Raw genomic sequence first — 26227 nt, forward strand, 5'->3', positions numbered from 1 at the left:
AGCTCAGAGAGTTCTTACCATACTGCCCTCCTTCTTTAAGGTTTCTGAGGAATGAGATAACTTGAGCATCAACTGAGAGCGTTCATAATATTTTTCTGATTTTATTTTATGTAGCTCTAAGTTGAATTGAGTGTCTGTGTAGTTCTGGTTTTGTTCAGATATCCTAGAGAGAAATAGAGAAGCAGGCAGGACAATGTTTTTAGAAATAAAGGACTTTCATGAGTGTCTTTCTCTTTTTCGTAGAATGACTATGTTTAGGCATCCCATTGCTTATGCAATCTAAACAAATACTGTTGAAAATGTAAGACAAAACATTAAAGTTTCTGATCCAAGACTGTGGCAAACCACTGCTAAAGCTGTGAGTCCTTCTTCCTGTATTCCCCTTCCCCTCCTCGTCATGTATTCTGTTCTATTTTGTCACTAAATTCAGAAAAGATATATGATAAAATATTTCTCACTTTATCTACCTGAATGTTCCTATCTAGTAATTAAAATAATGAGCTCTTTGTGAAACAACAGGTAAGCAGACTGCATAAAGATAGTATTGTCTTACTTGTAGCTACTGATCCTGTAAATAATTAAGCAATTACCATCACTGTCAGGTTATTGTTAAGCAACCTTTTTTCAGGTTGGCAGTGTTGGTTAGTTAATGCTTTGAGGTGAAGAAATGGCAGTAGGGCAGAACTGTGCAGTTTATAGCAGGACTGATTTATACACACTGTAAACGAAAATGGCCTTCAAATCTCCCTTAGTGATCTCTGCCAAATTGGATAATGATTTGGGAATAAACCTTCCTTAATATTTAATTGGCATTTAAGTAAGCCATGGAGATGAAAAATATGAAAACATTCCTAATAATATGATTATTACTTTTAAAAAAAGTGAAAGAAAATTTTAGAATTTTTCTAAAAAAAATAGATTTTTTTAGAAATTATATTATAGAATATAATATATTCTATATATTATAGAATTTCTATTCTATTTCTAGAATTATTATAGAATTTCTAGAACCTTTTCTTTAGAAAGAAAAGAAAAAAGAAAATTAGTAATTTGCTTGAATATTAGTCATAGCTACAGTAATGGCAGGCTTGATATGTAATTGATCGTGAGACTCTTCTTCAAGGAATACTTCGCAGTGAAAGATTGTTTGAGTATGTTAAGAAACAATGGGTAGAGGAGATTTTAAAGGAGGCAAAATAAGTAGTATAAGTGCATAAATAGAGCTGCCCCAGTGCTACAGATTTCAGTGTCTTTGGATAATCATATTTTGAATAGAATTTTCACATCTTATTGCTATGTTCAATTGGCTACCAAAAGTCAATGCAACTGCAAAGAGCTCTAGAGAGTAAGAACGTATTGAAAAATGTTACCTTTCTCCTTTAACAAAGTAACTTATTTAGTTTTATAGAATGTTAGGAAATATTATTTTTATGTTCTTATTAATTGTTATGTCTTGTAAATTATTTGATACATTGACAAGAAGGTTGTGGGTAAGAAACATGTAAGCAATAATATTTTCCAACCTTAATATTTTAAAGTTCACTGCAATAGAATGGATTTTTCTATTCAGACATTTTTATTTAATTTCCTGTGGTTATGTGACTTTCTAGAGCAAAATCCTTAATTAGGGTTATTTTTCAGCAAGGTGCCTGTGATTTCAAATAAGAATATTAGGAGAAAAATAAACCAACAAAATCTGTAGTTTCATCCTTATTCTGCCTGTGCCTTAACGGGTGACTGATTTAGGCACCAAATTACTGTCTCAGTTTCTTATACAAAAAGAAAAGCTAATTACGTCTCCTATTATGAAAACTGCATTAATACCCATTATGAGCTTGTTCAGTGAATGCAAGTGTGTAGCCAGGTTGGGGCCCACGTGCTTCACAGAAGAGGATTGTGAAGTAAAATCGGATGTGAAAAATTTACAGTCTAAAATACAAGCTTTAACAGTCACATAAGGCAGATAAACTGGTGGGAAGAGAGAACTAAATAATGTGGAGCACATGTAATTTTTAACAAATCCCTGGCAGACAGACTGCTGCAGACTTGGACTGGCAGCCAGAGCTGCCCCAGTCAAGACAGCAGAGAGCAGCCCCTGGTGTCCAGGTGCTGCTCTTGGGCCAGGATAGGGAGGGTTTGGATCAACTCCAATGATGGAGGACAGTTATGGGATGGCCAGGTTAATGGGCCCTGCTTGATGGCGCCCGTGGCTTGGTAGGGCTGTGGAGAGCTGAAGCCCGTCATCTGTGATGCTATGGGTAGGGTGGGGAGGCCTTGGAGGAGCGGCCAGGGCCTTGGCTATTGACTAAATATGCATTTTCTACTTTTATTTTATTTTTCTAGTATTCTGTCTAAGCAATTAGCACAATTCTGTAGGTTGTACTTCATAACTGAGTAAAGCTGTGGTATGTTTTCTTCAGTGCTGAGTGCAACACATTTCATTAACTGTATCCGTATTTATCAAAGAATGAGGTCCAGCTTTGCAAATACACAATAGCTTTTATCTTTTATCTGGTTATTTGCTTAGAAAGCACTAAATTACTCTTGTAACTGTGGGTAACTTATAAACAATATGACTGTATCATGCTCATTGCTCGTAAGAAGACAGAGTATTTCGAGTAGGAGAGTACCAGGCAAGAATCTGACTAGATAATTGTGATGCAAAACTGAGATTCTACAAAAAGAACGATTGGCCCCCATATTACATGTTCAGCGCTGCTCGACTGCCTTTTGACAGATTCAGTGTAACTGTTTTATTAGTTCAGTACTGTTTTCAAGAAATGCCACTATGCTTTTGACCACCTGTATCCTCAAGGTCGTCTCACAGCTGCAAATTATGACCTCAATAATCATAGTATTCCTACTACAGTAACAATCACTCAACCAATGTCAAACATCTTTGCTTTTATAACAGGAGTCCCCAGCAGGGTTGATGACAACATTTTTGCTTCTTAGTTGTCTACAGAATGATCTATAAGCAAGATCTTTCAATATGTTTGTCTGCGCTGAGCTCTTGAAGCACTAATGTATATCCATGTGCAGTTCAAGTGCTCAATATTACATTAGCACTGAATTTTGCTGGCTTGTTTAATGTAACTTGTCTAGTATTTTGGAAGTCATTAGTATTATGCTGTCACCATAAGCATGCTCATGGCAGTCTGGTATTTGCATATGATGTGTTTTAAATGCTGTACAATCTAAACTGGCTTTTGCTGTCATTTCCCTTGATTTTTGTGCAGCATCCATGACTGTAGCACATAGTAGGCAGTTAAATCTTTGCTGCAGCATTTGTGAGAGACTGATCTGAATTCCAATGCGTGTGACTCATCAGTCAGCTTAGTGCAGCTGAGGCTCCTCTTTAATTTCTAGCTATCTGTTCTATGAGAGCCACTCAGTGTGATGTATTACACACTTTCATTGAAACACTGGTTTGATGATAGCATGGCAGCTCCCTGCAGATTCTCTGTGGTGTATTATTGTCTTGTTACATAATGCTTCTTAGTGAAGGCTTACCCAGATAATTAATTGTAATGATAATAATTTAAAATTGTATGTATTTCATGTTCACACTTAGTATACACTGTTTTGAACTATAGATCAAGCAGTCCTTCAGTGTATGTCTTAAATTCTTTTACAGGTAGCTCTGTATAGGCATACAAGAGTCTTGGTGATTATGTTGCATGTAAGGAAGTAACACAGAGCATATTTGATGCCAAATATATGCATTTGGAGTTTAATGTAATGAAGAATATTTTCTGTTAGTCAAGCACTTTACTGCTTATGGGGAGACATGGCTAACGGGGTGCTTAATTTCACATAGCAGAAATCCAGCGGACTATTTTGTTCCTAGGTTTGCTAATAGCATTTCCTAGCAATAACTCTAGGTTCACTTCAGTTGTCAAACTGTTAAACATTAACAAACCCAAACACTTATTTTGTAGGAGGCCCAGAAGATCAATGGTGGTGGAGATACGCAGGCAGATGGGGCCTGCAAACCAACAGATGAAAAAGAGGAGAATGTGGCAGCAGAAGTGGGATGGATGACCTCTGTGAAAGACTGGGCAGGAGTCATGATATCTGCCCAGACACTAACTGGCAGAGTACTTGTAAGTTTTCTGTGATTTTCTATTCTTGTATTTTAAAGAACATTTGCTATAAAACACTGTGTCCCAGAATTAGTGGAGGACTTGTGGTTGATTTGTTGCAGCAGCACTGAGTCAAGACCAATTTTCTTTGTTAGAAGTAAAATAGCAGACTAATTCCCACTGCAAAGATAAGCAGAGACAACAAGTAAGGAATGGTCTTTTCTATCATAGCTTCAGGGTGATCTCCTGCCTCAACCTATTTCAGTATTCTGACACCATGATTCTGAGTTTTGAAGACTAAGCTTAGTAAATTCATATTCATATTATATGACAAAACTATAGGCTTATTTTGTCTGGCAATTTTCTTTAGGAAATTAGAAAATTTCCATTCTGTTAGCAAAAATGGAAGCCAACTTGGAAAGTAAGTGTAAAGATATATGTAGATTGTTATCAGAACTGTAAACCTGAGACACATTTGAACTAGACATGTAGTGGAATTTATGGTACTTCTAAAAGACAGAAGTGAATTCATGTTCTCCTGATCTCTTCTACGAACTTAACAAATATTTTTATTATGAAACAGTTATGTATCAAATAGAGTCACAAATAGTGATGACATGTAATTTAAAGTTCTGGTAAAAACCTAACAGGTTTTCACTTTATTTTAATATAATTATTTATAGCCTTGTCAAATCATACCTAATTGAGTTTTCTGTGGAATTCACAGGAGTGTAAGATGTCTCCTGTGTAATTTTTTGTTGTTGATAAAAAGCAAGTACGTACTAACAAATAGCTGAAGTATTTTAAATCCCATTTAAAATTTGTGTAATTCCAGAGGTTCTTTAAGTAGGTTGGGTTAAAATGAAAACAGAATTTGTGTCCATGGCTACTTTTTTTAAGAGATATTTTACTGTGAGTCAGATCTTTTCTATTAAGTATTTATTTAGTGGTGGGAAGGAAAGTGTAAGACAGGAAATAAATTAATTCTAATCAAGTCCTTTGCACTGAAAAGTTTCGGTGGCTTAATGGCTATTGTCTTATTTAGTTGTGCAATTACATTATTTTCATTATTTTTTCTAACAAAGTACATTCTGCTGATTTGCTTATGTTAAATGAGGACTTTTATCAATAGGTTGAAATTGTGTTCAAGTGCCACTTTTAGCATTATATATCTGTTCAGGATCAAACTGACTTATTGATCATCTTACGAGAAGCAGCATATTGATCATTTGCATGTTTTTCTGACATTTATTAAAAATAACAAATCGTAGAGCCAAACTTCTTTTTGCAGTTTAAGTACCATGGTTAGATCATGCAAAACCATTCTTTTGCTACTGGCTATGTGTTCAGAAACTAGTCATTGTTGTTTTTAGTGAAGTATATGTGAGCACAAATACAAACCAACTGTTAAGGCCAAAACATAAAATATGACACATATTACTTTGTATTTTTAGTTAAGATGATGAGAGAACTTGTGCAATTCCATTTGATTGTGCTTATTCCTTTTTGGTTAACATCTTATACTTACAATTTACCACTGAATTTTAAAAGGTTTATTAAATATGTTTATTTCCAGTTTTATTTGCAGTCAGCTGAGCAGTCATTGAGCAGATTACTTCTGAGGGAGGGTGTATATCTAAATTTTTCTCACATGTAACAGCAGCTACTGTACACTTATCAATTCAGCTAAACAGCTGAGAAACAAGTGGCAGACTAAGGGACCTACTAGTTAATTTTTTTTTGTTGAGAAATTGAGTGATATTTATTTTAATATACCAGTTTCAGGATGTGAATTGATAGGATTTAAGTTCTGGAAGACCATTTTCAAAATGAACATTAACTGTTCACTTGAAATTTACATTATGGTTATATATGCTGAAGATTAACTGCTTCAATGAATGTTTGTGCTAAAGAGAGTTTTCTCTTTATTTGTAGATACAGCATATTGCTAAGTTAATATATTTATCAAATATTGTTTGAAAAGACTATTACTTATGAATTTATTCTACCTTAACACAGTCTGTTCCTACTGGCTATTATATTTCTGAATCAATCGTGGATTATTTTTTTCCCCTGGAGAATGAGCTAGTGGCTTCACAGTACTATGGAATCAAAATTGTATAAGACATGTATAGACAAAGAAATTATAGAACGTTTTTACACTGTGAGATTTTTAAAGTCAGTCTTTACACATCCGTTACTGCTTTAGGAACTTAAATTCTATGTTTGATGTTTCAAAAACATTTTGTACATGAAGGAATATTTACAGCACTCAGCTTCATCTGAAGGGTGGGTTTTGGAAGTATCATGAAGATTGGAAAAGATCACTAAGATCACCTCGTCCAGCTGTCAACACATCATCACCATGCTCATTAAACCATCTCCCACGTGTGTAGTGGCACATCTACACGTTTATTGAACAACTCCAAAGACAGTGATTTCACTACTTTCTTGGCAGCCTGTTCCAATATTCGAGCAATTTAAAGCCATTGTCTCTCACTGCTAGTTATGTGGGAGTGCTTAAAACAGACTTCCATGTCAGACACCATTGTGTCAGACTGCTCTTTTGCTGCCGTCTGTCTCACAGCAATAATATTTAACAGAATATTGGTGGGAAGGTTCAGCCTCTACTGCCATACCATCAACATCTGTCTCTGATGTCTTGGGCCAACAAAATAAAACAGGAGGCATTGCTCTTGGAGTAGCCTTTGTAAGTTTTAAAAAACGTATCTATATTTAATTCCATAAGCAAATCGTGTAAGAACACTGTAATTGAACTCATGTAATGCTGTTTGTAGGCGATGGCATAAATCTAAATTAGATAAAAGTAGAAGTCAGGGAGATTCTGATTTACTTTGAAGTACTACAGTATAATGCGGTAGATGATGCAAGTATCAGATAAAAATTCCTGAGGTAGGCTTCTCGAATAAGAATCAGAAACATTCATAATTAACCTGAACAATCAGGAAATTGGAGGTGTTTTTGCTTCCTGAAATTAGTTTTTTTTGTTTGTTTGTTTTTTTTTTTTTTTTTTTTTTTAATCATTCAAGTAAGAAGAAAAAGACTTCCTTAATTAAGCAATTCAAAGTGCATGATATACAGGGGAAAGCTGTAAGTATACTGTTGAAGTTACTACAGATTAATGTAGGGCACAGTTGAGGGCTTTGATTTAAACCAAGAAATAAAATCATTAGTTTAATTGTGAGACATAAATGAAAGAGCAAATTGCTATTTTCTTGCATTTAAACACATGACATGTAAATGCATAGTAGAGAAAGGAGCTTTATGTATGTCGAGTGCTGAGTGTCATGTGGTGGTTTAGCATGCTGCCTGGACTCACAGTAACAGAAACAGGCAAATTTGTGTTGAACTGGAATGCTTGAAGTTTTGCTTTTTTTATCGCTATGTAATAAAGAGGTCTTAAATTGGCTGCATTGTTAGAAAAAAGGAGAATAAAAGCTTCCAGAGGAAAAATAAGGGGTGAAGCATGGGCAAATAGTGGCAATGGTATAATGAAATTATTTTGTTAGAAAACTGTCTAGGTTGCTTCCTTATTGTTCTTAATTCTTAATAACTACATTAACTACCTAAAGAAGAGGAAGACCTCATGTGAAGGTGCTTTCTTGACTTAAAAAGTTTCCCAGCATGCATTCAAAATGAAACAGGAAGTTTCTATAAGACAAATTGATTGGACCTAATAGTTGTTGCTGAATTCTGTTCATATATCACTAAAGACCAGGAGTCATTTTATTTTATATTTTATTTTATTTTATTTTATTTTATTTTATTTTATTTTATTTTATTTTATTTTATTTTATTTTATTTTATTTATTTTCTGACCTGGATGCCTTGTGTGCTTGTGTGTTCATAGGATGAGAAGTGCAAGTCTTGTTAATGTTTTGGCAAGATAGAGCCAAGTTTTGAGATTAGTAATAAAATTTGTAATCTAGATTCCTGACTGGGCTTATTCAGTGGAAGAGTGGTGTATTTCTGTGACTATGAAAATTTTAACCAGTCAGGTTTTGTAATTTCATTATAATTATCATGTCTTAATATGTTTCTGAAATACAAGTGTGTGGGGGGGGGGGGGGTTGGAAAGCAAGTGTAATTCTAATAGACTTTCCTGGAAGAAAGTTTAAGTATGCAAAGTACTGTTTGGTTCTTTTTTAGGATGTTTTTACAGTCTGCTTCACCACTCTTTCTACTGTTTTTTTTCTGAAGAACATTTGATTTTTTTTTCACATTAGATAAAAAAAAAAAAAGCCAACTACCTCTTGCAGTAAGTTACAGTTGCCTAGCAGCCAAAGTCAAATTTAACAGCATAGAATTTATTTGGTGTTTTTCTGTGTTTCCAAAGGCAGTTTCCAAAGACAGTATCGGCTATTATACTAGATTTGCAGAGCAGGAAGAGAAGTATTAGTTGGTATGTGACATCACAGAATTTGAAGTTCAACATTCTCCATGGCAAACAAGGTTTTTTTTTTTTGTAAATTTTGGTCTTTTTCTTTCCAGCATGGGATCCTGTCATTCATGAGTCCTCTGCGACTGAACTTTTTTTTTGGAATTAACAGATTTATTTATTTATTTATTTATTTTGCAGGGCATCTGTAATGTTTTTATGATGTACTTACATTCTTGGATAACAGGATTTGTTTTCCAATCTACTGATTAAGTCATGGCAATTTTTCTTAGCTAATTAAAGAAAGTTTAGTACAAACTTTGCATAATTAGTCAAAAATATATAGAAAATAATGGCACATTTCCCTCTTTTTGTTTTTTACTTTTTATTTTTTATTTCTACAAAGTACAGGCATGGAAGCATTTTTGGCACAGGCTGGAGTAATGTGATGCCCCATATTCTCACTGTTTTTTTCATTTGTTTATTGAACCAAGATCCATATCAAGACTCACTTTGATAAACTAATAAAATCATTTACAAAAGCTGAAACAAAATTAGTTTTTCTTTGCATGTAGTTAAACTTTTTCAAAACGTTCATTACACATTTTCTACAAGGCTTACTGTCATCCTATTTGAGGAGGGAGAACATTATTCTTTTTTTCTGCTTGGTACTGTATCTATTTCCATTTTGTAGTGTAAAACTGAGATTCAAGACTCTTGAACATTTCAGGGGTGTTATAATAAGTGATCTAATTACATTTACCATTACTTTCCCTTTCTATGTGTCTCTGAGTATGCCAGAAAAATAAATATATGTTAATATATATACAGCTATCTCTTAAGACAGATGACTGCATTTTATGTAAAGTAAAAACTAAAGGATGTAATAATTACCTTAATGTGTGGAAATCAGTAGCACTTTCATACCCATGGTAGCAAGTAGGTGGCAGATGAATTTCAGTGTGTGTAAATATACAGCAATGAATCAAGGAAAAAATTCCCAAACCCCTAAAGAATGTAGACTTAGGAGGTTAGGAAGCTTTTATGAAGACTGGATACAAAGCTACTGAGAATGTACTTATCTGTATTTTAGTGCAGCTGCACAGATCTATTATTTGCAAATTTATTCCGCTTCTCTTATGCTCTTTAGGGATAGTTTGGATTTTGCATCTCACTATTGAGAAGTGAGTTTATCTGTTTGTTTAGTTATTTTTAATGTGTGTTAGCTCTTAGTGTCACATAAATCCAAGAGATGTCTTCTAGATTAGTTTAATCTCCTATAATAGTGATTTCCTACGTTTTCAAAGGAGGAGGTACAGTGCTTCTCCATTTGAGATCATACTGAATGATAATGGAATAGAGTAGGAAGTGTTGAGTAAGTCTTGCTGGTTTCCTTGGTAACTGCAGTTTGCTTACCACTTATGCTTTTTTTTGTTTTCTGAATATTTATTTATTATTGATAATACCTAGGATTGTTTTGTTGGGTTTCTGCTTCAAACTGATGGGTGTGCTTATGCCCACAGTCCTGTGGGAGTGAAAATTCTATTAGCATACACATTTCTTTAGAGTTCGACTTTTCAATTTTGCAGTATTAACTACAGCATTTATGGTTGTCAGTACTCCTTTAGATGACCACCATGTTGTCTTTGTTAAAAACTCTCATAATTTAAAAAAAAAAAAAAAAGGGAGAGAGAAATTGGAAAAAGTGTAGTGGTTGCAAATGCAGTGGTTAAACTAAATTATTTAAAACAAAAATATGCAAATTTCTAGTATGGAACAATGTCTAGGACAAATAAGTTACTTTGTTATTACCTCTGATGCTGTGGTAAGAGTTGAAAAGTGGCTAATTCCTTCCTCCCTCTGCTTACTTTCAGTGTTAATCTATGGCATTCTTGATCTCTTTTTCTGTCTTCCATGGAATATATGGATAAATAAACATAAATAGTATTTTCTTCTCTTTTTACTGATTTTAAGTAGTGCTATGTGAAGGTGGATTGGGTGAAGGTAAATGGACATGTTAGAATCAAATCAAGAATAGGATATGCTTTTTGTTTATAACAAAATGACTTAAAGTTTACTGAGAACTGGACCTAAAACCATTCATTTGAATTCCTAGTTCCGAAAATGAAAAATGTAGAAATTTAAGTATATATATTAGATACAATTCAGAAATAACTATCTTAAAATGACTATTTGTAGTGTTCCTGTTACTTTATAACTTCTTCTATGGGAGTTACCTACTGTAAAGATAACTTCAGAAACTTTGTGCTGTACTGCAGATTATTCTGTACCTTCTGCCTTTCCTTACAGCATCAGTTACAATGCTGTTATCAAGCATAAGACTTTTTCCCACAGTGGGAATAAGTAAAATCTACCGACACTTTTGAAATTTACTGCCTTTTTTTTCTCCTAAATTAAAGAACCTGAGGGATTCTATCATTACAGTGAGGAATAGCAAACACAGTTGCAAATCATGTTGCATCAAATATTTAATATTATTCAGAGAGAAATATTGATAGGAATTATTTTGAGAAAAAGTCAAGAACGTGGTTAGCATTTGCACTCTTAGAGCATGGCTTAGGGCTTAAAACTGACTTAGGTAAGCTACTGCTGAAGAGGATATGTTCTGTTATGCAAGTCTTTATTGTTAAAAAATATTGGTAATACTTTATGATTACATTAATGTCAAACACAGGGTAGGAAAATTCCTTGCTAATTCTTTTTTGAGGACAGCTAAGAGGGAAGTGCATAAATTCAGATTTTCTTCATTATAATAGTATGTTGCATTGTCTTGATAAAACTGGTGTAGAGTAAATTTTGCTTCCACCTGTGGGACATTTAAATAGTTGGATATTGGACAAAAAGGTATGGGCACATATTGCAAGTGAAGCATATTTGTAAAATTCTCAAGAGACACTGTGATCTCTGGTGCAAGGGCTGCTGTAATGATGCAGTTAATAATACTGTTTAATATAGTCTTCCTACATTTAGCATACTTACTAAAATTGTGATTGTAATAAAAAATAAAACACTGATGAAATAATGAATGATTTTGAATATGTTTCCGCTTAGGTTCTTGTGCAGCTTTACCACCAGTGTGTTGTTCTGAGGTTAACTGCTTAACTTGTGATATTAAAATAATCTGCATTTCAGTGTTTAGCACAAAATAGTATTTTATGTCCAAACAGAATACAGAATATCAAAGTTAGTCTCCTTTTATGTCTTACATATTCAGTATGTTCTTTCTAACTGTTGTTTGATAGTTACTGGAATCTGCAAGCTTCCCAAGAATTGTTTTCTATGTATTCTAATCGACTTCAGAAGTTCTACAAGACTTCTTAAACGTGCATTTCTTGGGCACAGGAGAATCCTCTCTGGTGTAATTAAAGTTCAGTTGCAGTTCCAAATGCTGCAGAAAGACAACTTACCACTAAAGCTGCTGGAAGTCCCACTTTTCCTGTGAAGTCTAGTGTTTCTCCTGCTGTTGGAGGAATAGTATGCCACTCAGATGGGATGAGTTAAAGTGCTGGATACTGGAATACAGATCTTGCTGACTTAATGTTAAACTGAGTAGGTGGAATGCATGTCTGAGGTATTACTAAGACAGTTATTTTTTTTTTTTTAAATAGTTCTCCTTATTTATAAGGTTTGGAAAGGTTGGTTCAGTCTGAAGTATTAAACACAAAACTTGTCTGCCTGTGAAGGGAGCAGAAAATCTAATGGTAGAAACCACGTCAAAAGTGGTGAATTCATAGCAACAAATATGAGAATATTAACTGTCTGTTATGTGTACTTCAACTAGAATCTGAAAAATCTCAGAATTTTCAAGAAGTCTGGAGCAAAATTCACTATGTTTAATAGAGCAACACGTGTCTGTGCTCTCGCTGGTTCTGCTCCATTCTTCCATATCAGAGAATCTTCATGCCGTAGATATTTCCCTTTGTCTCAGGATGAAGATGAGAAAAATGTTTAAATAGGGAAGGTGGGAGAAATTGAGAGAGTTATTATTTTCTCAAAAAAGGCAAGAACTTCTCAGAAGACTGATGTAGTCCTGCTGCTTCTTTCTGTCTTGAGAAGATTGCATCTCTTTTTCTACAAAGTTTTCTTCTGTTCAGCCTAGCTATCTGGGGTGATAAGGTAACGTCTGCAACGTAAATCCATGTCTTGTAGTGGGGGAGGAAGACAGTAGTTAGAGAATCACTGACTGTGATCATGGGATGGGGTTTTCAGAACTAAGTGAAGCAGAGTAAGTATAGAGTAGAAAAGGAAACATATTTGGATTCTCTATCTCTTTGTGGAGCTTAACATTATGATTTAAAACATGATGTGATTATTAGTGATGCTAATGCCGATGTGATTATTAGTGATGCGAATGCTGATGCCACCTAAAGAATCCAAATGCAATATGGAACCTGATTTTGCTTTCCATACACTTATTCTTCACTGCATACAAACTGTGTCATCTAGTGCTGTCAGATGCCCACAGTCCTCTCATTGAAAAGCATGCTACTCCTACGTACTGTTAAGAAAACAGTTTATGCCTCTTAGGCTAAAATCTTGCAAGAATTTCCTATGTAGAGATGAGCAGATTTAGTTAGCCATCTGATTGTTGTGATACACAAAATGTGATACTGTCATGAGCTTTCTGAAAAGTCAATCATATTTATTAACATAACATGCATTCTGAAGATACTAAATATACCTTGTGAAAAGAATAGCCGTGTATCTTGGTAACAAGAAATATGTTGTCCGCATGATAGTGTCAATGAAAAATGTTTGCAACATCTTTGTGAGCTGTTCAGTTTTATAATTCTTCTTAAACCTACTCCTCCTGAAGAAAAAATAGGGGGAAATAAAGTCTGACCACATTGTCTTTCGCTGCCTTGTTTTCAAATTTTAAATCTGTCCAAACCAGAGCCATTAAGGTAAAACATTATCTGGAGAATATTGAAGTGGAAGAATCTCTTCAGCTTCCCTTTGGAAAGTATCTTCTAATCAAGCTTTCTATCTGACAAGTATTTCACGCATAGTGCAAAAACAAAACTGTATTAATTTAAGTAATTGCTGGAGTCTATAAATGAAAAATATGCTAAAGAAAAAATATATTTGAGTTTGCTTGTCAGCTTCACTTTACAGCTAAATCCTTGCTCCATGAGAGAAAGGAAAAGAATAGTCAGGGAGGGGAGCTGGCATTCAACTTCAGACTTCTCTTTTTCATTAAAATTTACTAACAAAGAGCCACTAGGGCAGCTGATGTATGCATATTTTGAATTGTCATTAGAATGGCTGGACAGTGCTGCATGTTGCCATTTAGCTGTATGCTACAATTCAGCAACCATGCACATGTAAACAGAACCTGGTACAATCAGGTTTTTTTGTTTGTCTGTTTGTTTGGTTGTTTTGTTTTTGGGTTTTTTTTTGTTGTTGTTGTTTAATTAAATCAGATAATTTTACTTGAAGCAATACAAACAAATAAAACTGAATTGTCATATTCTCTAGATTCTCAAATGTACAGGTTAGGTATGGAGACTCATCCCAGGTACAGAAAAATGCATTCAGCAGGATCTTTCTTGAATATAGCATCAATTTGCTATTTGCTCTTTTCTTTTTTCCTTTTTCATTTTTTTCCTTCATAAACTAAATCTTTTTTCCTTATCTCTGTAAAGGTCTGAGCAAATTGATGTTTATGCCTAAAATTTTTTTTTGCTTGAATATGACAAAGCTGCACTCTGTCATGAAGTCTTAAAATTTTTTAAAGGATTTTTAAATATTACTAAAAAGAGAGATGCAAGTCCAGTCTTTAAATTGAAGGTTGTTTGAAAATAGTACCTTCTGAAATTTCTGTTTCATGAAGTGCAGCATAGCTGCTCAACAATCTAATCTTCACTCCTTCTGAAGTACATAAGAATTGGAAATTCTTGTTTTACAAAACAGTAACATAAATCAGCATGTTAACATAAATGGTTGACATGTTGCACTAACAGAAATATGTCTGAAAATTCTATAGATACTTTTCTAGCAAACACTAGAAAATTATTTCCCTCTGGATTACTTTTAACATTGACCTTGTTTTCTCTCACATTAAACATTGCAAAGCTGTTTTGATGAGTTGATTAGAAACATAAGTATAAAGTTTTTTACTCAGCTAGAGTATGTTTGCAGGGCCGAAATATTTTTCTGGCCTGTGTGTTTGCATCTGTGTAATATAAATTTCTGTTCTGTTCTTGTAAATTTGCGTGTCTCTCTCTCTGTAGATAGATACTTATTATATTTCCATGCCTGAGTATGAATTATTTTTATTTCCACATTTGCCAATTGAAGATGGCATATTCATGCATCAACATATTATTCCATTGTACAGGCTCTTTTCCCTGGTGCTTTAGTTCTGCATTTCTGCTTTTCATCTTTTCTGGTCCTGATAGGTGCAGATAGATAATCTGAATTTTTCCTTGCCGTTCAGTCCATTAGACTCATTATGTATTCGCTTCTGGAAAGAGCCTTGGGCATCAACACTAGTTGCTCATGGTCTCTTTAGAACTGATGGCTCTTGACATGAAAGACCTATTTTTTTAATGATGCAGCTCTATTGCAAATCCAGAACATCAATTTTGCTTCTACACATGAAAAATCTGCTATGTGAGATCTTTTCTTAAGAGAATATAACTTGTAGTAAAAAAACAAAAACAAAAACAAAAACAAAAAAACCCAACAAAAACAAAACAAAAAAACAACAAAGAAAGGAAAATCAGAGTCTGTCTTTATAGTTTTTCTAAAACTTCAATTTGTATTACTAGTAGAGAATTAATCATGAGTTGATTCACTGATATGAAGTTATGGAAATAAATAGAAGCTGAAGTTCGAAAAATTTTAATTTGCCACGAAGTAAGCATTGGATTGAAACAATCTTCTGCTTTATCTTATCAGATATAGTAAATAATACTGACATTAAATATTTCCACTTACAAGGGAATCTTCAGCATTCTAGTATTTGGGGGGATGGTTGAAAAAGCCTGGAAAATTAATCCTATTAATCCATTTCTATAATTAGTATGCTAATCATTCGCAACTTTACTACCTTCTATTTAGGTCACATTTACAGGCACATGATTAAAAGCTTTGGAATTCTCTTTCCCACTGTGCTGTAGAAAAGGTTGAATATTTCATCAGCATTGACTTCACATGGATATTGGTGCTGAAATTGTTGCCAAAAGAGTTTTGTTTAATTATTTAGGTGTTTATGTAATTTTAAAAATATGTATCATAAATACACTTTGAAAATATAATGTAGTTTCTGAAGCGTCTTCACTGCAAATTAATCATCACAGTTTGATATGATTTACAAAGTTAGAATACCAAAACTAGCAAGCTTTCCTAAACAGACAGTATCTGACTGAACTATTTTGAGTATCCACTTGTAAATAAATGTGTCAATTAAAACATTAGATACAGATGTGTATAAATAGATCAGATGGTTTTTGTCTTTGGTTACTGCCAATGTGCTCAGATTACCCCAAAGGTAAACCCTTGTGACTTTCATAAAAATGAACTAACATGTTGCTATGAAAATGATTCTAAAAATCCACTGAGTTAATTGGATGATTGGCCATTGAATGATTTAAATATTTTTTTGCATTTTTGTTTCATTGATATTAAACATTGGTATTTTTAATCCCCCCAAACTTTTTATGTACTTCAGGATGCTTATTCCCTTTTTGATCCTGTAGTTGTCAAGAAAGTCCTTTCATTTGGTCAGTAATACAGAAAGAAGAAACTTTTGAAGACATTGCTGATATACACATTCCGATTTCTTTAACCAACAACATTTTGAGACCATCGATTTGTTAAAATGAACTATTTTCAACACTTTTCATAATGTAATGTAATGCAGTGGAATCCATTCATGCTATTTTGTTTGCCCAGAAGTAAATTTAAGGGAAATTGTAGTGTAATCACTTCCAGGTGTTTTAAAAATTTTTATTCAGTGATCTCTTTGAAGCAATTAATCATCATTTGATATTGTTGGTTCCAGATTTCAACATTTCCAAGCTTTCTTCACAGACAATTACAGCCAGAATTGTGTGAGAACTGAATATGTAATTGCCTTTAAAATTCGGTACGGAGAGATTTTGGATAGGCATTCGTAAAGGCGTGTGTTTACTCTGGATGGTCTTATATTTCTCTACACTTTTATATTTTTGTTATCTTAGTGAGCATTTCAATGGGTTCATTTAGTGCTAAAGTAAGGCTAGTCTTCTGTTTCTTCAGATCTTATAATCTCATACAAATTTAAGCATAGTAATATGAACTGCTAGCTGTATTTAAGAACAGCAAAAAGTTACACTGAAGTTACAGTTCCTTTACAAGATTTGTAAACTCCTGTGCTTGTGTGTTTACTGAGAAGTAGAAGCATGCAGTATGTGTAACTTTTTGCTATGCTCTCTCATTTTAAATAAAGTAAAAATAATTAAAAAAAAAAAAACAAACAACAAAACACTTCTATTTCTATTATAGAATCATAATCTATATCATGGTCTATCTAATCATAATCTATAATCATGGGTTAGGATAAAGGGGACCTTAAAGATCATTTAATTTCAATCCCCTGCTATGGCAGGCAGAAGATCCTTTACTTGTTCTATGGCTGCAGAAAAACATGCACATCTTTTCTTTTTGAAAGTACCAAATTTCCTATTATTTCCTTCCTGTGGATGGTATAATGTTCTTCAGTTTTCCTGATGAAATGCATAATTACATTGAAGAAAAACGTAATTCATAATTATTTTGAAGGTTTAGACATTAAGTGAAGTGACACTAGGTGCTTCCTGACAGTCTACTATGAGTCTTGGAGGATGGATTAGTTTCAGCTTTAGAAATATGTAAAAATAGAGGTGATATGGTTTAACACTGTGTATGAATGAATATTGAACAACCAAAAAATTATCTAAAACATGAGTTTCATATGGGAAACTTTGATTATATGTGAGTGTGTGTAGTTAGTATTTATACCTCTTTACTTTTGTACTAGGAGCAAAATATTATTGACAGTTTATCTCCTTTATTTAGACAAGACCTCCTGTGGTCACAGCAGAGGGGGACAATCCCTTCCCTCGTCCTTCCTGCTGGTTGCCCCTCTTTTGATGTTGTCCAGGATCTGCTGGCCCACTGGGCTGCAAGGGTAATCTGCTGGCTCATGTCAAGCTTTTCATCCACCAGAAGTGCTGAATTATTTTCTGCATGGCTGCTCTCAAGCAATTTTCTCCCAGTCTGTACATATATCTGGGATTCCTCCAGTCTAAATGCAGCACTTTACTTGGCCTTGTTGAGTCTCATTAGGTTCAAGTAGGCCTACTTTTCAGGCTTGTCCAGGTTCTTTAGATGGCATTTCTTCCTCTTATATTATACTATTTAACATTTTATCAGTGATGAATCTTTTCCTCATGACCTTGTTCTCTTGCATTATGGTAACTGAGTTGGAGTTAGCTCTCTTGACAGAATTTTCTGGTACAAGTAAGGTGTGCACTGTTTTCACCTTAATGTAGTTTCTAATAAATTTTAAGTTGTATATATACCTGAAGGTTAAAATTTCAGAGCCCAATTTGAGCAGGCAAAAATATGGCATGCCATGGGGTGTTACAGTAATATAGGAATGAAAGGGCCCAGGAGATGAAATGACTTATTTTGCATATGTTCTCTTCAGTCTTTGTTACTGGACAAGGTACAAATGATTCCTCCTTTTCTGCAATACAAAGAACTGCCACTTTTCAAAATAAGACATTACTTTGCCTAATATGTGTTTATATCTATTATAAGGACAGACTTGTATATATATAAAAACCCTTGACCTATATTTGGGTACTTATACTATAAGTAGACAGTAACAATATTGACATCAATTCATAATAAGGAATATAGTTCAATGTAGTTGAAAGTATATTCCTCTTACAGTATTTTTAACTTTAAACCATGTAATTATATCACCTTGCCCTCAGTACCAGTTTGTTGTTTCATTTTAAACTCTCTGCATAGAAAGGAGTGGCTGGGGTATGTCGGTTATAGTAAGAACTTAACTTAAAGTACTGTTGAAATACAACCAAGTATTATAAAAAGAACTGTTACAATACATGTCTTTAATGCTAGGAAAAAGAAAAAGAAATCCTAAACCATGTGAATTTAACTGACAGAATTTTTCACACGTTATTTCAATTACATTTCCTTGCTTACTTTGTATTAAGAAAAAAAACCAGTGTGATACCTTGTGAAAATGCTTAAAAATAGGTTAGAAGAGAAAAAAAAACAAAAAACTACAGAACTGTAAGACAAATCATTTTCAAAGAAAAACTTAATTTTTTTTTCTAGCTTATAGGTGGAATTTGGAAAAGCCTTTTCCTTCTTAAAGACAAACCAGACTTTATCAGAAATAGTGAGTCCTGCCCACCTTACAAGAAATTCAGTGACAAGTATATGAATATGCATATGATAAATGTAAAACTAATAATGGAATATTCCTTAAAGTAAGATGAATAGACTTTAGAGTTAGAAAAAGTTGCCTGCCACAATCCTCTAGGGAATTTTCTGGACTCAAGATCAGATGCTATTTAACAGAAATGAAGTCCTGTCAAAACTCTGCTTGTTAGGCTTTCCCCTTGGCATGACCAGATATGCACATACATTTCATATCAAATGTTAATAGCAGTTATTTCTTGAGCAAAAAATTTGGTTGAAGCAGCTTCTTATTTTGGAGATATTTCTATTTTTTATATGGTTGTCTATAACAATTTTATGTTTTCAAGGTATTCATTCAGTCTTGGAATACCATAGCATTCTCTTACTTGCAGACTGAGTTTGTGTAACTGACTGTATTACTTACAAGATAGGTAACTGATGCTGGAAACTTCAGTAAAAATTATTGAACTTACTGATGAGGTCTTGTCTCACCAGTTTTCCCACCATTTTTTCTTTCCCTGGTAGATGATATGAAAGAAACAGTGAACTCTTCCTTATTCTGTTTGTTTGTTTGTTTGTTTTTAAGGAAGATAATGTGAACAAATAAGTTTCAGAAAAACAGAGCAACTTAATATCCCTTACAGTAAAGGTGATGGAGCACTGGAACAGGTTGTCCAGAGATGTTGTGAAGTCTCCTTCTGTGGAGATATTCAAGACCTGTCTGGACATCTACCTGTGGGACTTGTAGTAAAGTACTGGCTTTAGCAGGAGAGTTGGACTTGGTGATCTCTGTAGGTCCCTTCCAACCTCTGCAATTCTGTGATGCTGTAGTTCTGTGGTCCATCTGGTTGTGAGGGTCCAAGACTAAACAGAGTATTTGAGATGTGGTCTCTATATAGTAGTTCAGTAAGTAATAAATAAATAGGAATTCATGATTTTGTGTTTTCTGTTAATTTTATGAGGAGATGGATATAGCCATAATATTAGTTACTGAACTCCTACTTGTTTGCACTATTGTGAGATACAAATGTCTGCTTATAATACAGAATCTGTTTACTTCATTTTTTGACTTTGTCTCACTGAAGTTAATTAGCTCTATATAGTCAGCATTCTGTGAGAACTGTTAAAAATACCAATATTGAAAGTTTTGCATTAATTCATGTCTTCTTTCCTACTATTACATGGCATATTTTCTATTAGGCTACAAATAAGATTTCTCAAGATAATATTTTGTTTAGTACAGCCATGTAGAGACCTTTTTCTTTTTTACAGTTATTTAATACTGCAAGATCATGTGAAGTTGTGGCAAAAAGCTTAATGATAAGGTCTCTTTCTTCCTTCAGTATATTTTCTTTCTGTACTTATACAAAATGTTTTTAATGTGATCATTGCTTCAGTGAAGTTTTATAGTATTTCCCCGAATAGAGACATAGTTATAAGTAAAGACTTTTTTTGAGTAAGAGTCATAATTCAAATTTATTAATGGTAGTTGAAAAAGCAAAATGAAAATGAAGTTTTAATTGTTTCCTGTCCTACTGTCCAAGAGTTACATTGAAGCATATTAAAATAGTCTTCTTCTGGAAGAGGTATTACAATTTATAAGGAAAGCATTATATTACTGTCATCAATTTCTTTTAAAATCAATAGATCTGGTAACACAGAAATTAAAATTGTAAAAATTGCAAAACATTTCTTTTGAGAAGTTTTGAAATAGTAGCATAAAAAGAGTATAAATCCACTGTTAATATTATGAAATAACTTGACAGCATAATGGTTTCTATTAACTGTGATTGGAAATTTGACTTGCAGTGATATAAAATGCCATAGAACAGAAGCGGCATAACTTAGCAGTCTGATAGGCAGGAAACACTGCTTCATCTCAAGTTACGTCTTTGAAAGATACAACCTGGAAAGCTGAATATAGGTGGAGCCAGCAATATTTGAGTTTCTATAAAACCTTTTATGTGATAAAACTGTCTACCCAAAATTCTTCTTTTCTAACAGCAGTGATTTACCTAGTAGTATAAACTACTTTTTTTTTTTTTCCTAGCAAAATATGCTTCCACCTCTGATACAAATTAACTTTACATTACTCAGTACCTATCCCACTTTGTTATTTCCATATTGGCAAAATTTAAATCTAGAATCAAACTCTGAAAAGTGTTGTTAGATCAGACCAGAACAGGCTGATGAGAAAAATTTCTCCCAAAGTGTTGTCAGGTACTGGAGTGGTCTGCCCAGGGTGGTGCAGGAGTCACTGTCCTTGTAGGTGTTCAAGAAATGTGTAGATGCTGTACTGAGAGATCAGAGTTTCAGTTTGGTTGAAACAGTCTCATTAGAAGATTTCTGAGATTTTCTTGCTATCAGATGATAGAATGAAGACTGGAGGTTTCAGTATACCATCTGGTCTCCCTGCTCCAAGATAAGGTCAGTTCTATTTTGTTCCTAACACATAGTTAAGTGTATTCCTGAAGATATATGAAAATTGGGATTGCAGGGATTGTCTGGCAGTCTGATTGGTGAGTTCTTTAAATCTTGAAAGATTTCCTACTATCTTGGCTGCAGTATCCATACTTTCATTCCTATTCAGGCCTATGAGTTCCTGAACTCATCCTGTTCATCTTGATTATGACCTATAGATATATATATTTTTTCTGTGATATCCATTTACATTTTAAAGAAAATTGCAAATCATCTCCTGAATTAAGTCAGTGCTTTTACTGATTTCTTCTTGGGCATTATCACTCACTAAGTGAAGTATCCCATAGGTGAATAGGTTGGAAAGTATTTTTTCAGTTCTGTAGGTTTGTTGTTATTTTGTTTTGTAATGGTTGAACATCACTGCATGGTGGAACATTTTGTGATCACATCATATGAATCTCAGGAACCATTTTCTTTCAGTCTGGGAGTAGAAATTAAACTAGTTGCTTCTTGTATCTCAGCTCTTCATCCTCCCCTTCCCTTTCTTAAAGAAAAGTAAAACAATCCCCCTTCCGCTGTTTATTACACATTTAAGCTGTCCCCCATTAAATTTCAAATCTTTTAATGAATATTTTCGATTAACTAAGGATTTATACTCTTCCCCCTTCCCAAATTTTTTAGCAATTTCTTTCTTTCCCAAAGCTAATTTGGGCATTTAATGCTGCATTACTGATTCTAACTCTAGCCATCTTTTGGCAGCTACCCTTTAGGAAATGTTTCATTAAATACCTTCTGGATCTTAATACAGAACAAGTGATAAAATTTGTGTATTTCAGTTTTAACACAAACATTCAAGTTTGAAGAAGGATGGAATATTCAACCAAAAAAAAAGCTTTTTTTTTCCTGGAAGGTTGAGATTGTCAGATTCAGGATACACTGACTTAAAATTCCTATAAGAATCAGAAATGTCTTACAGAAAAATATGGAAATTAAAAAAACAAAAACAAAAAGAAAAAAAAATCCATAACAAAACAGAAAGCAAGAATAGAGATTTCTAATTAAATCAATTATTCCCCCATAAGTATTTATTTTTGTGCACTTAGAATATAAATGTTTGATTTATTACATAGTTCTTCGTAGATTTGTCACATCCATCTTATTTAACAAATATTGAGTGGGCTTGCTGTTCAAATTCAACAGGAAGATTCAAGATTTTCATGCTTTTGTGATGCCCTGAGGACGAATAAGGTCAATGACACTATCTTGAAAGAGACCTTTCTTAGAAGAGGAACATACGTAAAAAAAGCTATTATAAGATTTTTCTTTTGCTAAGCACTGCATATGCACAAGCACATAGACATATTTTTCAGAGAGCTTTTAGTTTGAGTAAGCAGAGTGCTTCATCCCGGAGGTGTTCAAGGCCCTGAACAGCCTGGTCTAGTATTAGATATGCAGGTTGACAGCCTTGCTGTGGCAGAGGGGTTGGAGCTTTAGTGGTGCTTGAGGTCCCTTCCAACCCAGGCCATTCTATGATTCTATGACAAACAGAAGATGTAAAGTGCATGAGTCCCAGAAGGAAATTCTGTGCTGCAAGTTATCTGATAAAGGAGTGCCGAAGTCAGAGCTACATCCAAATTCAATACTCTGCCTAATAAATAAATAAATAAATAAATATATTTTATTCTTGCACTACACAGTACTGTTGTTCAGAGGCTCGTGACTACATTTAGTTCTTTATCCCTTGATAAGAGCCAGAGCTGGCTGCAAAGACTACTTAGCTGGGCTGTACTATTTGGAAAAAACTTTGAATTCTGGTAGTGATACAGTACAAAGAAGGGAATTTTGGGTTTCGTATGTCTTGAAATAGACTTATTGTAGTAAAATAAAATCTATGGTAACCCCTTTCTGCTTTGTGTGATAGTAGGACAGCTTTGGAAAAATCAGTGTTGTTTCAGTTTGCATCTGAGGCTACTTCCTTATGATACATGTGAAATGAGGCTGACTTGGTGGTGGGTGATATCTTTGGATCTATAGACTAAACATATTATTTTAAAGTTACTTTAGATACTTGCCTTCAAGTAGTGTTTTCTCTAAAAAGCATGCCTAGCCAGTGATGTCAGATTGTGTCAAGAAAGTTGTTTAATCTTTGGAAGAGAGGAAAAGAGATGTTATTCCATAACAGTAGATACAGGTTTTTTTCTTCTTCTCTTTTCCTTTATTCATTTATTTGCTTTGAAATATAGTAATAAGTTGCATCTCCACTTCTGACTTCTTTCCTAAAAAGTTAAACAAAAATTCTTATACCTGAGAGTCATTAAAGCAAATCCATATGAGTATGCTTTATAGCTGATCTTCCTGCATATTCTACTAAGCACTTAGTTCTCTTCCTGTGCCTACATCTTTGAACAACTTGAAATGAACATAGTGCTGCTTATAAATAATATTGTTGTTTGGGAACAGTTTTAGTAGTAGTCATGACAATAGAGTGTAGAAATTCCAGGATAATCTGTAAGGTTCTTCAAACCTAGCATCTCAAATTTGATTTTATACAGTGCTGTAAAAAAACCACAGGATAGATAGACAGGAGTACTGTACAGTAAGTCTGAGTGGTCATGGGAAAATGGGATTTTTATGTTTAGCAATACTATTCAGCTGTGATTCAAAACAGCAGCAGGAATATTAGTTGTATGTCTTTTCCATCTGTTTGGAATGCTTACAGTCATCAATAATGACTTGTAAATGTTCTCAGAAAACATGTATTTTATATAAATTCTACATGTGAACACAACATTACTAAGTAGCATTTTTACATCTTTTAATATATAAAGTTGCATATGAAGTTGTTCAGTCATTTCTATGGGTAACTTCTGAAAACCGTAGATACAAATTAATCATTCCCTGGAAGAAATCCCAGTCTTGGAAAAATTTCATGATAATTAAATAATTTGCTAAGTACATTTCTTCAATTAGTTTCTGTTTTTCATTCTGCAAAAGAAGGCTTTGTACTGATCTCATTATTAAACAAAGCTGTCTATTTCTGCAGTCTAGTGGTTAGCATTGCAGCAGAATTCTGCTCGTCAGATATGTTATTCTTCATTTGTCTCCTAATGCAGCTTTTGAACACACTCAGGTTTCCAGTTTGTTGGCCTTTGGCTTTGATTTATGTGTGGGAATTTAAGTTTGTTGAATAATTGTCAAGTGATTTTTTTTAATAATAAAAAGTCATTTTGATGTATTTATTACCCTGCACATCCTATTGGAATGATACAAAGATTGTACCAAATTTAATGCTGGGCACAGTTAAAATAATGTCACGTATATAAAGAAAACAAGAACAACAAACCAACCAACCGAACTCCTATGAGATGCTTATCTGTCTGCCTCTCTTATGGATAGTTTAGACATATAAATAGCTGTAGTAGAATCATAGAATCATGTAATTTAAGAAAGATATAACAAGTCCAAACATCAACCCCACCTACTGAGTCTCATCATTAAACCATATCCCTTAGTGACATGACCACAAGTGTCTTAAATATCTCCAGGAAGTTTGCCACTCCTCTAGACAGACTAAGGAATGCTTGATCACCCTTTCCATGAAGAATTCTTTTAACATCCAATCTGAGCCTGTCTTGGAGCACCTTGGCAATACTAGAGCTCCTCCAAAAGTAATGCCTCCTTTTTTAATATGTTGATCCGCAACCTCAGTTGCAGATCTTAGCGATATAGCAATAGAGTCTGAACCTATCAATGAATGTTTCATTAAATGTTGTTACAGAGGGGCAGTCTGACAAAATGACATCTGACATGGAAGTGGGTATGGAGAAAAGGTATGGAACTGAATTCCTCCATGCAGAAAAAAAATGTCTTCTACTGACATTTATTGATGCTTTTTGAACATTTGTGGAGACCAAATGGTGGATGAGAACACAGTGAGGTGGTGGGTGCATTTCAGCAGTGGTGATGGCAAGTCATCTCTTCTGGAACAGACTTTTATCAGCGTGGCATGCAGGCTGATCTTCATTGATGGTGCATTGATTGCAGTTTCAAGAAATAAATAAGAGGCATTACTTTCAGTGCGACCTGCATATTTCTAATGGATATCCAATTGTGTCCAGTATGAAACACTGTCAGGACAGCTGGGGAAGGATCTGTTAATTTGCACAGAGGTCTTTTATAATTTATCCATGTGTAGTAGTGATAATCTTACATGCTTGCCAATTCAGTCTAGACTGGTCATGCAAAAAAATTATTGCTCAGAAATTGAATGAGTGCCTGATGTATTCTGATACATTAAGAAAAAAAAAATTCTTGACAAATTTCAGTAACAAAAAAATTATATGAAAAATATTTTAAACAGTTATTTGAACCACAGGATCACAGAATGTTTTGATTGGAATTGACCTTAATTGACCTTGGAGTCATGTTTTAACATGTCCTAAGACATATGAAGACATGACATTCAAAAGAATCTCATGTTGTCAAAAGAATATAAGTTATTTCAGATTTCATCGAAAGCAGCACTACTCTTCTGCTTGGAGTGAAGTGAGGTTTGACAATGAAAAGCAAAAGACTTCAGTCTGTGGTGTACCTCGTAATATCTCTCCCTCATCTTTAGTCCTCTGTACATTACTGCTCATGTAAAGCATCATTTATCAAGTTGGACTGACTCCAATTAAGCTATAGTTTAACTTGAAGGTTTATTTATAGTTCAGTTTTAGAGGTAAGATGAAAAGTGAATAAACAGAACAAGAAATCAAGAAGTTATTCTGTGCAATGTTAATCTTATTTTTATCCATTTTTTATGGAAAAAAAGGTGCAAAGAAAAATTACTAATCTTTGTCACCATTGTGATAGCAAACAAAGATGCATAGGAAGG

The 26227-nt window shown here is 33.9% G+C and overlaps 1 protein-coding gene across 4 annotated transcripts in view; it reads left to right on the plus strand.

Annotated features, from left to right (window-relative positions):
• KCNMA1 (potassium calcium-activated channel subfamily M alpha 1) overlaps positions 1 to 26227 on the plus strand; it is a 431920-nt gene that overhangs the window by 118594 nt on the left and 287099 nt on the right. For all 4 annotated transcript variants that reach the window (XM_042863223.1, XM_042863224.1, XM_042863220.1 and 1 more), the window contains exon 2: positions 3942 to 4106. In XM_042863223.1, coding sequence (XP_042719157.1) covers positions 3942 to 4106 — 165 coding nt within the window. The remainder of the gene's footprint in view (positions 1 to 3941; positions 4107 to 26227) is intronic.

This window comes from Lagopus leucura, unplaced genomic scaffold (assembly GCF_019238085.1).
Source record: "Lagopus leucura isolate 7727_CA_CO unplaced genomic scaffold, USGS_WTPT01 Super-Scaffold_739, whole genome shotgun sequence".
Taxonomy (NCBI): Eukaryota; Metazoa; Chordata; class Aves; order Galliformes; family Phasianidae; genus Lagopus; species Lagopus leucura.